At 38.8% G+C, this 14,854-nt stretch overlaps 1 protein-coding gene across 6 annotated transcripts in view; it reads right to left on the bottom strand.

Moving 5' to 3' along the window:
• The window catches only part of LOC132110949 (cullin-9-like), a 66,586-nt gene extending 54,934 nt beyond the window's left edge, over positions 1 to 11,652 (bottom strand). For 4 of the 6 annotated variants that reach the window (XM_059518083.1, XM_059518084.1, XM_059518082.1 and 1 more), the window contains exons 1-2: positions 11,505 to 11,627; positions 8,863 to 9,519 (exon numbers count right to left, since the gene is read on the bottom strand). In XM_059518083.1, coding sequence (XP_059374066.1) covers positions 8,863 to 9,514 — 652 coding nt within the window. In that variant the 5' untranslated portion in view covers positions 9,515 to 9,519; positions 11,505 to 11,627. Of the gene's footprint in view, positions 1 to 8,862; positions 9,520 to 11,504 lie in introns of all 6 variants that reach the window. The other 2 variants (XM_059518086.1, XM_059518085.1) reach the window with 1 other exon arrangement.
• Between the last annotated feature and the right edge of the window lie 3,202 nt (positions 11,653 to 14,854).

A 14,854-nucleotide genomic window follows, 5' to 3' on the forward strand; every position in this document is an offset into this window, starting at 1 on the left:
CTTTTTTTTTTAACATAGTCCATTCTGGAAAATGGTTTATACAGCCCACATACATAGAACAGGCAGATATTTTGCTATTGAATGTTGTGTAAATGCAGTTTATAGGAAATGGGTCTAATATCCAGATTATTTTTAAAATCAAAATATCGGCTTATAAATCGGCTCTTTTCGAGTTAATATCGGCATCGGCCCCCAAAAATCCATATCGGTCGGGCTCTAAAAGAAACAAAGGCATAGTTTGATGATGTCGTGACTGAGTGTGGAATCATGGGAGTTGTGGTCTTCATCCCCACAGCCAATGCAATATGACGGGACTAGGGCAGAAATCATGTTCATAGATGAGCTAATGACTTATTAACGTAGTAGTAGAATGAAGCAGGGTGAGAACGAAGTGAAACGAGGCCACTGAATGAGCGCGACACACGGCTTGAAAGCAGTGGAGCTTTTATTATGCCACAGTCGACTGCTTCCGCTCGTTCTGGTCGGGCGTGTGTGTGTGAGATGGGTGCAGCGCTGTTTTATCATATTAGATACATTTACAAGTTCTGTTATAATGCTACTCTGTGTAGTCAACGCACAACATATTAAAAGCGTCTTTGGTGTTTCCATGTTTCCTACAAAACTGGAAATCGAGGGGTTATGACATCATTGGCAGGCGACGCAGTGACACTATGGACACGGTCCATGTCCCTAGTTTAAATAGCTTATTTCTCTGGATTTAAACATTCTTCGAAACATTTACACATCAGCAAAATATATAACACTGTTCTAGTGTTTTATTTTTATTTTGGATATTTAAAAAAAAAAAAAAACGTACATATTGTGCCTCAAGTCTTTGAGCTTCAACCCTCGCACACTCATGCACACTCAAAGCACACACACGCCTCACACACAACTCAAAATCAGGCTTGTGCTGTGTGTAAGCTATTGTGCACCAGTTGCCCCACTGTAAAAACACAAATGTACTGTATGATCAAATATTTAGGGGAGATAAATATATACAGTGCTGATTTAAAGTTTTTAAACCCTTTAGAAATGTCTATGTTTCTGCATAAATGTGACAAAAAACAATCAAAATTTCACACACAGGGCTCGACATTAAGCTTTGACCTGAGCTTGTCCTTCGGACAAGTAAATCAATCATTCACTTGTCCAAGTAAAAATATATATATATCTTTTTTTTGGTACAAAAGTAATTTATTCTCAAACAGTCTCATCAGTGCTCTTTCAGGTATTACTTTTTACTTTTTGATTTGCCTTAAATTGATTGCCGTTACACTATTTAACTTTATGAAGGACAATATTTTCGTAAAATAAACGCTGAAAATGAACGTGGGAGGTCAAAATCGAAACTAATAGTTTTTTCGATTAATTGCACAGCCCTAATCAAAACATTAAGTTAGAATAATAAGACACTAATATGGTTGTTACTATTCAAATTAAATCAGTTTCCTTAGAACTATTTGTGTTTGAAATTAAGCAAAAATTATCCACAATGTATATAAAATGTAAGTCAGTTAATATTACTTGTTTATTTAACTAAAGCTTTATAAAATCAATATCACATATGGAATTGAGTTTAAAGTCAGGAAAACGTGACTCCTGGTCGTGTGATGTTGCACATATTAAACAGAATATGGTTATTTTTTCTACTGGAGTATGTTTGTTCATGTTTGTTTCTTTGTGTGGTGTTGTGCTTATAGTTTTGATTTCTCCGCGAGTCAGACAGACTGCACGAGCCTCAACTGACCCAACCTTGATACTGTCAATACATTATCCGTTATTAGATTAGATTTTCAAAGTTTCGGTGTTGCCGTAGCTTAAGTTGTTTGTTATTACAATTTTTATCAGGTTACTTGTCCGGTCGGGCAAGTAAAATTCTCTTTCACTTTCCCCTTCACAAAACCCACTTGTCCCGGACAAGCATTAATGTCGAGCCCTGCAAGTCCTGAAAGTACAAAACAGAACCCAAACAAACAATTGAGAAAAAATATGTTTTGTCATTTATTTACTAAGAAAAATGATCCATGGTTATATATCTGTGCAGTGCAAAAGTATCTTTGCTTTCAGTATCTGGTGTGCCCCAATTTTGCAGCAGTAACTGCAGGTAATGTTTCTTGTAACTGCTGAAGTCTGAAGTCCTGTACAACATCATGTATTAGTTTTAGCTCATTCCTCAGTACAGAACCACTTCAACGCTGTGATGTGATGTGATGAACTGCTTGCTTCAGCTTGCATGCACAGAATGGATTAGGCTCTTATGCTGGAATGCAGTGTGTTCTTTTCTTCAAACGTAACGCAAAAAAAAAATTCTATTTTGGTCTCATTGGTGCACAAAAAAAATTCTCCAATAGTCCTCTGGCTTGTCCACGTGATCTTTAGCAAGCTGCAGATGGGCATTTATTTTCTTTTTGGAGATCAGTGGCTTTCTCTTTGCAATTCTTCCATGGACACAATGGTTGCTCAGTGTTCTCCTGATGGTGGACTCATAAATATTAGCCAATGTGACAAAGGCCTTTAGTTGCTTAGAATTTACCCTGGGTTCCTTTGCAACCAAAGTCTTGCTTGTGGAGTGATATTTGTTGGTCGACCACTTCTGAGGAGGGTTACAGTGGTCTTGAATCTCCTGCATTTCTACACAATCTGTCTGACTGTGGATTTTTGGAGTCAAGTAGAGATGGTTTTGTAACATCTTTCCAGCAACAACAACTCTTGTTCTGAGGTCCTCAGATGTTTCATTTGTTCATGTACACTTCCACAAATGTGATCAGACATTCAGAGGGCAGGCAATGACAATTCCACTGTTTGAAAACACCTCTGAACAGATGGGACTCTAATTTCACCCTCAAATTAACTGCTAATGATGATAGAGATTCACATACTTTTGCACCGCACCGCACATTTTTCTCATTAAATAAAATGACAAAGAAAATATTTCTTTCATTTTTTTGATTGGGTTCTCATTGTATACTTTCAGGACTTGTGTGAAATCTGATGATGAATTGGGTCATATTTATGCAGAAATATAGAAAATTGTAAAGTGTCCATAAACTTTCAAGCAGCACTGTATTTTTGAAAAATTTGGGAAATATATATATATATAAATTTTAAACAAATAGTAATTAAATTAAAGTTTGGACTCTGTTGATAATTGTAATCTTATAGTAATATAAAAGTGCTCATAGTTTAGAGCAGTGGTTCTCAAACTGGGGTAAACGTACCCCTGGGGGTACGTGAGGTGGTGCGCAAACAAATTTATGAGCTTTGGCATTTATTTAATTCTACCCCAGCTTAAAGTAGGCTAGGACTTGAACATGTATTTCTGACAAGCAAAATAGTGTTTCTATTGTAAAAACAGGAAAATAGGAGTGCCGTAAACGGTCAAATACATGATATCCAATCAAATTACCTCATCTTTTGCGGTCAAAACTGATTGCATCCACACAATCAGCGTGAATATGATAGGATGCCCACTGAATATGCTGCTGTAGCAAATGTATCTTTCAGCAGATCTTCACTTAATAGCATGAAGAGCAAATACTGGCAGTGCACTGTACATTGAGATCGATTTAAACTCTCTTTGAAACACACACAAATAACCTGTGCAAGTTATTGTTTTTATGTTTAAAATACGTGCGAGAATGCAAATTTCCCTGAATATCCAAACGATGGCAAATGTGACAGTTTTTACAACAGTTTAACAGAAAAGGTCATATTAAGTTAACATTTAACATTTTAAATGTAGCCTAACTTTTAAACACAATATTGTCATGTTAGTTCCAAAAAAATCCTTATCATCTGGTGTGCATCTCCAAACAAGCGGTGTTGTTAGTGAACGAATCAGCGGCTTTAAATGAGTCAGTGATTAATAACCCATTCATAAATACAGCATTTTCTTTCGTGAATGAAAGAATGATGCGACACCTGGCTCATTGAGACAGTGACTTGTCGCGGTTTTATATGTAGGCTATAACTTTCATTTGTAATAATTTATTGCTTTATTTATTATTAGTATTAAACTTAATGGAATTTTAAGAATATGACATAAAACATAACATGCAATTAATAAGGATAGAATATCTGCAAGGAAAAAAAAAAAAAAAAAAAAAAAAAAAAAAAGGTGTGACTGTGGTCTAAGTGGAAGAGACAGGGTACGCAGAATAATGTTAAATGCTCCAGGTGTTTTTTTTCTTTTTAGTAGTAGTAGGTAATGTACAGTCGTGGCCAAAAGTTTTGAGAATTACATAAATATTAGTTTTCAAAAAGTTTGCCGCTAAACTGCTTTTAGATCTCTGTTTCAGTTGTTTCTGTGATGTACTGAAATATAATTACAAGCACTTCATACATTTCAAAGGCTTTTATCGACAATTACATGACATTTATGCAAAGAGTCAGTATTTGCAGTGTTGGCCCTTCTTTTTCAGGACCTCTGCAATTGGACTGGGCATGCTCTCAATCAACTTCTGGGCCAAATCCTGACTGATAGCAACCCATTCTTTCATAATCACTTCTTGGAGTTTGTCAGAATTAGTGGGTTTTTGTTTGTCCACCCGCCTCTTGAGGATTGACCACAAGTTCTCAATGGGATTAAGATCTGGGGAGTTTCCAGGCCATGGACCCAAAATTTCAACATTCTGGTCCCCGAGCCACTTAGTTATCACTTTTGCCTTATGGCACATTGCTCCATCGTGCTGGAAAATGCATTGTTCTTCACCAAACTGTTGTTGGAAGAAGTTGCTGTTGGAGGGTGTTTTGGTACCATTCTTTATTCATGGCTGTGTTTTTGGTAAGAAATTGTGAGTGAGCCCACTCCCTTGGATGAGAAGCAACCCCACACATGAATGGTGTCAGGATGCTTTACTGTTGGCATGACACAGGACTGATGGTAGCGCTCACCTTTTCTTCTCCGGACAAGCCTTTTTCCAGATGCCCCAAACAATCGGAAAGGGGCTTCATCGGAGAATATGACTTTGCCCCAGTCCTCAGCAGTCCAGTCACTATACTTTCTGCAGAAGATCAATCTGTCCCTGATGTTTTTTTTTGGAGAGAAGTGGATCCTTTGCTGCCCTTCTTGACACCAGGCCATCTTCCAAAAGTCTTGGCCTCACTGTGCGTGCAGATGCGCTCACACCTGCCTGCTGCCATTCCTGAGCAAGCTCTGCACTGGTGGCACTCCGATCCCGCAGCTGAATCCTCTTTAGGAGACCATCCTGGCGCTTGCTGGACTTTCTTGGACGCCCTGAAGCCTTCTTTACAAGAATTGAACCTCTTTCCTTGAAGTTCTTGATGATCCTATAAATTGTTGATTTAGGTGCAATCTTAGTAGCCACAATATCCTTGCCTGTGAAGCCATTTTTATGCAACGCAATGATGGCTGCACGCGTTTCTTTGCAGGTCACCATGGTTAACAATGGAAGAACAATGATTTCAAGCATCACCCTTCTTTTAACATGTCAAGTCTGCCACTCTAACCCAATCAGACTGACATAATGATCTCCAGCCTTGTACTCGTCAACATTCTCACCTGAGTTTACAAGACGATTACTGAAATGATCTCAGCAGGTCCTTTAATGACAGCAATGAAATGCAGTGGAAAGGTTTTTTGGGGATTAAGTTAATTTTCATGGCAAAGAAGGACTATGGAATTCATCTGATCACTCTTCATAAAATTCTGGAGTATATGCAAATTGCTATTATAAAAATTTAAGCAGCAACTTTTCAAATTTCCAATATTTATGTAATTCTCAAAACTTTTGGCCACGACTGTACATTCTGCTGAACAATACTAGTAATTAAATATCTGGCAAATACTTGTCTTTAAATTATACAGACTTTTATTTTGACGGGTTGCCGTGAATACCTTTACAGTTCTGTGTACGTGATATGATGCTAGTTTTACTCAAATCAAACGGTCAAATGCTCATGAAGTGACTCTCAGAGCAGTTCTGGAGATGTTGTTCATGTGTTCACGTCATCATTTAGTGAGACAGCAGATGCTGAAATCACCGGAGCGTCACGTGCGCCTCCATATGTGTAATAAACAAAACCACGCTTCTGCCCCATTCATTAACACAAAAACACAGAACATGCAAGATTCATATTTAAATGGACTTTTCCAGCTTAACTTTTTACAGATACTAGTCTACATTGCGATTTAAGTGAAATGACCTACTTTTGATTCATTCATTCAAATTTTGACAAATTCCTTGACATTCCACGTAAACTGTGAATTCCGTTTTTATGACTGGATTCCGCTCGCGTTTTCCGCATACCTAAAATTGTATGCCGTAAATACACACAAATATCCCTTAAAGCTACATAAGTTAGTATTTCGTTAGGAGCAGTGAATAACTCTCTTTTTCTTTTATTGTTTGATGAACAAAATTAACAAAAATGCACGGGTCCGTTATATTAATGCACATATTTAAACGTTCACTTAAGACCTAACCAAATGTTTTTACATCAATACATTATTTTGTGCCAATTTGTTCAAGACGTGAAAAAGAACCCAAGAGACAGCTGAAAACCTTAAGAAGAGCGAAAACAAATTGAATGATTAGATGGAGATGGATGACATGTATGTGGTAAGGAACATTCATATGCATGAGATAAGTCTGTAAATTCGAGCAAAATCACAGGCTTATCTTGTACGAATGTGCCACACGAAATTCAGATGTGGGTGGGTGGGTGTTGATTGCATCTTAATTTCTAAATCACATGAGGTCCACAGATAATACTAATCCCGTGTGAATAAGGCTAAAGCTGGCAAATTACCATAGCATAAGCAGGATAATGCACGGCAGGCTGTGCATTAAATGATTTTAATGCACTATGCTTTGCTTCATGTGTTTCTTTTTTCCTCCACGTTGTGCATTAAAACCATTTAATGCACGGCTAGCCATGCATTATCCCTTAAATTTACATATATAGTATGTATTTTTCAAATATCTCAATACTTTTGAATTTTCTTTGAAATGGTAACAAGGGGGACATGTTTCTTCGAATATTAACAAGCAAGAAAAACATTTCTTATTTGTATTATTTGAAGTAGGGAGTCATTTTTTCTATGAACAAATCAACAGTGTTGCTTGGTTTTATTTTACCAGAAAAAAATGAATATAAATCTATTATATAATTATATCTATTAGTGGCTTTGCCTGTGGTCTCTGTTGCACTGAAGTAAATGTGTATGACACATGCCTCAGCTTAAACAGAGGAACTAGAGATGAGTAAGTACATCCTGTGAAAGAGTATGAATAAAAGTAAAAAAATGAGAGAAGGAACTGGAAGCCCCCCTTCGTAAGGAGTCCATTTCCCCTTTCATATCCAAAAACATGGATAATCCTAGTAAAAGTAACATCTGATAATGTCTGCCTATACGTGTTTGATTTATTAACATCACTAGTTATTTTTCTAATTTTAGGCATAGCTCTAAAAAAATATTGATCATGACCAAAGAGCTCAGTCGATCTTGTGCTTAAAAATACAGAGTGTTATCTCATCTAGTCCAGTAGGGTCCTAAAGAATCAGTACAATCTTGAGACACTGCCAACACGCAGTGCTGAGAGCGCCATGACACAGCTCTGTGCGCTTCACTGATGACTCACATTACCCAATACCTCACAGCACACTGGCGGGAATCTGGCGGCTTCAGCAAACTTGGGACGTGGTCTAATGCCAATACAATGAGTCTTTACTTAAAGGGATAGTTCACCCAAAAATGAGAATGGGCATCCAAGATGTATGTGACGTTGTTTCTTCAGTAGAACACAAAGATTTGTAAAGGGGTCATATGATGCTAATTTAAAGATTATTATTTTGTGTATTTGGTGTAACAGAATATGTTGACATGCTTTAATGAAAAAACACATTTTTCAAATACTGTACATTATTGTAGGTCCTCTGTGCCCCGCCTCTTTCAAACATAAAGTTTGACATAGTTTCAAACACAAAGTGCAGTCTGCTCTGATTCGCCAGCTGACCCAGTACAATGTGATTGGCCGAACACTGCAACACTCGTCGAAAATGTAATGCCCCTTTCCATAAACACATGTGGGGACGTGTTTGAATGAGGTGTTTTAGGGGGGCGTGGCAGAGTATTAACTTTGATAAAGAATATCTCTTTGGATTTAAGAGTTTAGTCTTTGCAACTTCACAGATCTTCTTCATGCACCAAGAGCTTGTAACACTCCAAAGAGAAAGGAAAATTTGAAATCACATCATATGCCCCCTTTAACACAGACCGTTGCAGCCTGTCAGTCTTACAATGGAGGTGAATCACGGCTAAAACATACAATAAAAACAAAACATACACAACCAAATTAAACCCTGTGGATTTTGATGATACATTGATGTGTAGACACACAAAACAATCGGTCTGTGCAAGAAACTGAATAGTATTTACTCAATAATAACGCTCAATAAGCCCCGCCTTCTGAATGAAAGAGCCACGCATCACTGCAGCTGCCGTTTGAAGCGTCCCGATTGCTAAAGAAACAGTCAGCGCTCTGAGATGTGCTCTTAGGACTGAGCATGTTTTCCCATTCACAGAGATAGGAGCTGCACTTGGATGCACGAGAGGAGTTTCAGAGATGGTCGCCGAGTGACATGACTTGTCTTAAAGAGACTTAGATTGCGCGTAATTCTACTGATTCCCGCAGTTTGCACACTTGTAACATTATAAATTGTAAAACAGAAATACACCGAGTGAGGAAACATTTAGACTGGATGATTGTAGTAAAAAAAAATAAATAATAATAAATAAAAAAATACCCTAACTCCCGCCTCAAATAAAAAAAAATACCTCCCATAAGAGCCACCAAAATCTGAAATCCAGGCCCTGCTGCAAACAGCCTGACTTACCCGCATCATGAGAAGCCAGGGCTCGCAGCATCTTTCCAGCGCTGCGTCTGGTCTGTCGCTCTTTATTACAGAGCAGCTCCATGAGCAGGTCGAGAGCGCCCGTCTCCTTGAAGACCCCCACCAGCGAGCCGATACTGGCGTAGGCGCTCAGCACGTGGATGGTGTGCGTGATGCTTATCCCGAAGTCGCTGTTCTTAGCCATCTGCTTCTGGGCACGGCACACCAGATTCTTCACGTCGTCTTTCATATCCAGCAGCTCTCCCTCGTCAAAGGTGACATCTGCGGGGAACTGTCCGCTGGGCCGCTCCTCTTCCTCCAGCTGAGGCCTCTGGGAGTCAGCCTTGCGCTTGCCAAGCAGAGTGGGGCAGTTAGCGTACACGTCTTCGGTGGACATCCACATGAGGATGCTCTCGCTCTTACTCTCTCCAGAGGTGGAGCCACTAGAGCCTCCTCCGCCCGAGCTGCTGCCGCCGCTCGCCTCATTGCTGCCGCCTGAGCTGCTGCTGTCCTCCACAGCCAGCAGGCTCCAGCGGATCAGGTACTCCATCTGGCCATCGAGGGTCCTCCTCTGACGGATGAGCTCCTCTGGGTAAGCCTGGAGCTTCGGTCCCAGCTGAACCAGCAGGTTGCCGTTGCGGCGTTCACCCACCATGGTAGCTGAGGACACAAAGAGCGATGGAATGAGGATATAAGACTTAAAATCCACAACTATAATATCTCAGATTACATCACACACCCAAAATGCTGAAGACCAAAAAAAAAAATAGAAAAAAAGTGCTGCATTACATAAACGTCCTTTCATATCTAGAAGTTATAAGATTCGTTCAACCAAAAAAAAAAAAAAAACATTTTGTTATTATTTACTCACTTGTTCCAAAACCCATAAGACTTTCATTAATCTTCAAAACACAAATGAAGGTATTTTAAACAAAACTCGAGATTTTTCTGCCCCTCTGCTAAAAGCCCAAACACAGAAAAAACTGACTGTAAAAAAACGTTGAGGGGTTTAATCTACATCTTACTTTAATTTAGGCTTTTATTAAAATATATTCATTTTTAATTAAAATCTTATGTGTTTGGAACAATATGAGGGTATCACTAAACATAAGCTTAACTGAACCTGCTTGATGTGCAAGAAGAAACCTTTTTGTTTACCATATCTGATGTGCTTTTATGAGATATTTATGATCCTTTTGAAGCGTTTACATTTTTTGCACATCAACATACACATTGAGCTTCGGTTTCAAAGAAGAACTGGGTTTATGATCCTTTTGAATAATCAGTTTTGGGTCAATGGGGTTTCAGTGCGGGACAAGAATATCTTCATATCAGCATAAGTCTTATGGGTTTGGAAAGAAATGACGACGGCAAGGTTTTGGGTGCAGCTGACTTTTAATGGAAGGGACTGAAAGTTATATTAAAGAAAAAAAAAAACTTAAAGGGTTAGTCCACCCAAAAATGAAAATTATTCTAAAATTATGCTTCAAAAAATTCTAACTGACCCTCTGATGTCACATGGACTACTTTGATGATGTTTTTCTTACCTTTCTGGACATGGACAGTATACTGTAGTTTCAATGGAGGGACTGAGAGCTCTCGGACTAAATCTAAAATATCTTAAACTGTGTTCCGAAGATAAATGGAGGTCTTACGGGTTTGGAACGACATGAGGGTGAGTTATTAATGACATAATTTTAATTTTTGGGCGAACAAACCCTTTAATTTGCATTTTGATGAACAAAAAAAGTTGGGAACGACATGAGGGTGAGCAAGTACATGACAGTATTGTCATTTTTGGGTGAACTATTAATATATCTGACAATTTCAAGCTAAGAAAAGACAGTTTTTAAGTGTTAGGATTTGTGAAAGAGACACTTTGTATTCCTGCCATTGACTACTCAGTCTCATATTGTCCCACAATCTCAAATTCCCATAAAAACAAAAAGGAGAAACTTTAAAAGATATTAACGGTGACCAATGCTGCAAAGCTTCAAAAATACGAAATTTTCTAGATCCAAGTCTAGGATATTAGTCATCCCATCTCAAGGACTTAGTCATGCATCATGGCACGCGGAGAGGGAGTATAAAAAATAAAATAAAAAGGGGCAGACGTTTCATTTTTGGGTCAGATTGTTTTGTGACACGTGACACCAGAACACCAACTGCTATTCTCGAAAACAAAGTTTCAAGTTCATAAAGAAATCTTATGAATGTGCACGGTTTGCATGTCACCCAGCGGTTAAACTCTTTTATTTCTCAGAGCCGCTGGCGACAGTTGGGCCTGATGTCTTCCGGAGGATCCACTGACCTCAGCCGGCTCTGTGCTCGCCTCTCACGGGGTTTAAACTCTTCCAGACGCGCTGCTTTTCCTCCTGAGATGCGGTAAAATTGCTAAGCTGAGCAAGTGCGCATTAGCGCTAACATCAACATTGCGAGCGAGGAACGTGACGCGAAGCGTCAAACTGAAACGCGTTAAAAACTAAACTCTACAGAGTGAAAGCCACGCGCGGCTTCGAGGGCGGGCGTGCGAGTGAGTCGCGTCGCTAGCAGGACACATATGCTGTAACTAGCTGTCAGTGCGGCCTCTGTGTCAAAAACACATAAACGGCCTCCGCGAGCTCCAGAACCCCGCTCGGACTCACCTCCGGTGTCGCAGGGCCTCCCCTCCTTCTCGACTTTCCCCCGGGGCGGATGGAGTTTTCTTCTCCGTGGTAGCGTATCGTTGCCCAGCCTGAAGTCGTTTTTTGCTGCCTGTTGTGTAGTTATAAGTCCAGTCCTGCTTCCTGTGGAACAGGTATGAGTTAAGCACGCCTGTGCGCCAATGTCTGGGTGCAGCGGCACGCTACTGCCATCTACAGGCGTGGAGGAACTACTAATACCAGCAAGCTACTGCTCCTTATTGTATATTCCTGATCATTCTTAGTGATGATAGCCTACTTCAACATGTGCATAACAAAATAACTTTATCACTGTTTCATTTGCTCAGACTATGAGAGAGAGAGAGAGAGAGAGAGATACATACATACCATACAGTCTATGATACATACATAGTTTATAGGCTATGTCCACAGTCTATGGCTGTCACATAAATAATGTTACAAAAATCTTAACAGTCCTAAAACTGGACCCGTTTTAATGGTATTCACCCTACAATACCTTTAATATTGTCTTCTGCTTTTTAAACACTGGATGGCAGTATTGAATTGTCAGCAGCCAATGTGAATAAAGTTTGCAAAAACAACACCTGACCTGCTGTGGTCTTTATTACAGCAGCCTCAAGCACTGATATCTTGCTTTATTCTGCTGCATAGTTGAGAACATCAGTGCAGTGTTTTTTTTGTCTTCAGTTTTTTTTTTTTTTTTTGTAAAATGTATTTCTTCAAGCAGTCTAAATTCTTCAAACCAACAACTTTATGCAGAATAAATGCTTCAGCATTTTACCTCTACTATTGCCAATAATAAGGATATGGGCTTTGAATATGATAATGAATTAATTATGAATGATTACTGATATCAACAAATCCTTTACCTGAAACCACAAAAGCGGACTTTTAAAATCAGGAGTAGCCTAAATACTTTTGCCTATATTTCGGCCGGTCCATAAACGAGCCAAGTTTGTTTATTTATTTATAGCTAATGCTATTTTAATTAGGGCTGCATTGTTATATATCGAAACAAAATCGATTTCACATTATGGCTTAATACGATAGTCATTAATTAATTAACAGTTAAGGCCAAAGATGGAAGCAAAGAGGAGAAGAGCAAACTCACTGTTCACGATGAGTGAAATATTGGAAGAAAATCCGAAATATTCAGTTGGGTGTGAGGGGTTTACGTGAATGTATATCTCTGAGAGGAACTGACTGTCTTCAAAAAAGTAAAGATTTAATTTTATTTTCATCTCGTCTCTGTATAATGCAATTAGTGTTCATAACATAGATATGTATAGCTAGAGTCCTCATTAGACAGCGCCAAGCCATCTTTACAGGTTAACTAGACGTCATTCACCATAATAATCAATGAATATTTGAAGATGCCACAATCCTCCTCAGCCGACAGTTGTAAAACCACCTGGAATTAAATTCCAGAAGAAACGGGATAACCTTTCACATGTGAGAATGTGTTGGCTTTTGTTTTTAAATGTATTAACTCAATATTACACATTTTGAAACACTGGTAACTTATGTTACTGTTATGGTGAATGTGGCGGAAGGCTATTCACATCGATAACCAAAGAAACGCTGTATCGCTGCTGTCCCACAAGCGCCTCCTGCTGTCAGAGAGTGTGATTGCACCTCAGTCAGCTTGTCTGCTGATATACCCTATGACAGTTTTCTGTACCATAATTTCACAAAGCTAAAGTAACCATTCTGTTTTTGCTTCAAATTTTGAAATTATACAGTTTAATCAGAAATTGCTCATGAAGGCTATGTTACATGTATCCTTATAGCATCTTTGTTTGGATCATGATTAAAATGCAGTGATTGCCTCTAATTTTAAATCGCTACAGATTTGGCCTTTTACAGTTTGGCCTGTAAATGAGCAAATAAACATCTTGTTCATGTACTCATATTTTCATTCATTCTTGTATCTTGCTTAAAAAAATACATAGGCCTATTATAATACATATAAAAAAAATGGAATCAGTCCATTTACACAAAAATATTTGTGATTACCATCAGAATCAGCATGAAAAATCAGGATAAATGTATCCCTAAATTTAAGAATGTTTGAAATGAAGGCATTAAGGCATATATATTAGTACTGCAATTTTACAATGTGATAAAGATTAGAATAAATATTGCAGCTACCTTGGATGATACTAATAAAGTTATCTCATTTAAATAGGTAGTTGTTTTTGTGTGTGTGTGTGCAATTCTCATATGTACATTGCCTATTTATCATTTGTATTATGTTGTAAATCTATGCAGTTTCTGTGTGAATGATCGGTGGAGGAATTGGCTGTGATGCAAGGGGCACCAGCAAAAATCTTGCCTAGGGCACCAAATTGGCCTGAGCTGTTCCTTACCAATAACCTTACAACCATGCAGAACATACCCAAGTTTTTGACATTAAGATTTAATGGAAGTGAAAAAGTGAAAGTGACCCGAAGTTGTGGGCTAAGGGTTAGAGAGTCGGACTGGCAATCGAAAGGTTGTGAGTTCGAGTCCCGGGCCGGCAGGAATTGTGGGTGGGGGGAGTGCATGTACAGTTCTCTCACCTCCCTCAATACCACGACTTAGGTGCCCTTGAGCAAGCCACTGAACCCCCAACTGCTCCCGGGCGCTGCAGCATAAATGGCTGCCCACTGCTCTGGGTGTGTGTTCACAGTGTGTGTGTGTGTGTGTGTGTTCACTGCTCTGTGTGTGTGCACTTTGGATGGGTTAAACGCAGAGCACCAAGTATGGGTCATCATACTTGGCTGAATGTCATGTCACTTTCACTTCTCCTCCATCTATATTTCACATAACCTATATCCATATAACATTTGTGTGTGTGTGTGTTATCAATTTGTTTGTCTATGCATATGTTGTTATAATTTGATCTCAGTGTATAATGGAATTATTTTAATTTATAAAACAGAGTTCTGGTCCTAGCTTCTGATTGGTCAAAACACTATTCATTCTAACAACCAATAATAAGAGCTAGGAAAACTCCTGCTCATATGACACCCACAGTAATGTTTGCTTAATAAAATAGTTAATATAGTTTAAAAATGTTTATTTTGTGGTTTATCTTTTATAAAAACAATATACCTTATTGTATCCTGAATATGGTTACTCCACTGCTGGACACCATTAACCTGTCAGTCATATAACCGGACGCTGTTGTAGTAGTATGAATTAGAATTACAAGCATTTAATAAATATATAAATCTAAAACAAAATGTCCAGTCCTGTGCGATCTCTAGGACCCAGGGGACCCGAGCGCATCCATATAAAGACCTCAGATGAGGAGACAGCAGTGCATTATAGCGCGTAGACATGGACAG

The sequence above is a fragment of the Carassius carassius genome, chromosome 30, assembly GCF_963082965.1.
Source record: "Carassius carassius chromosome 30, fCarCar2.1, whole genome shotgun sequence".
Taxonomy (NCBI): Eukaryota; Metazoa; Chordata; class Actinopteri; order Cypriniformes; family Cyprinidae; genus Carassius; species Carassius carassius.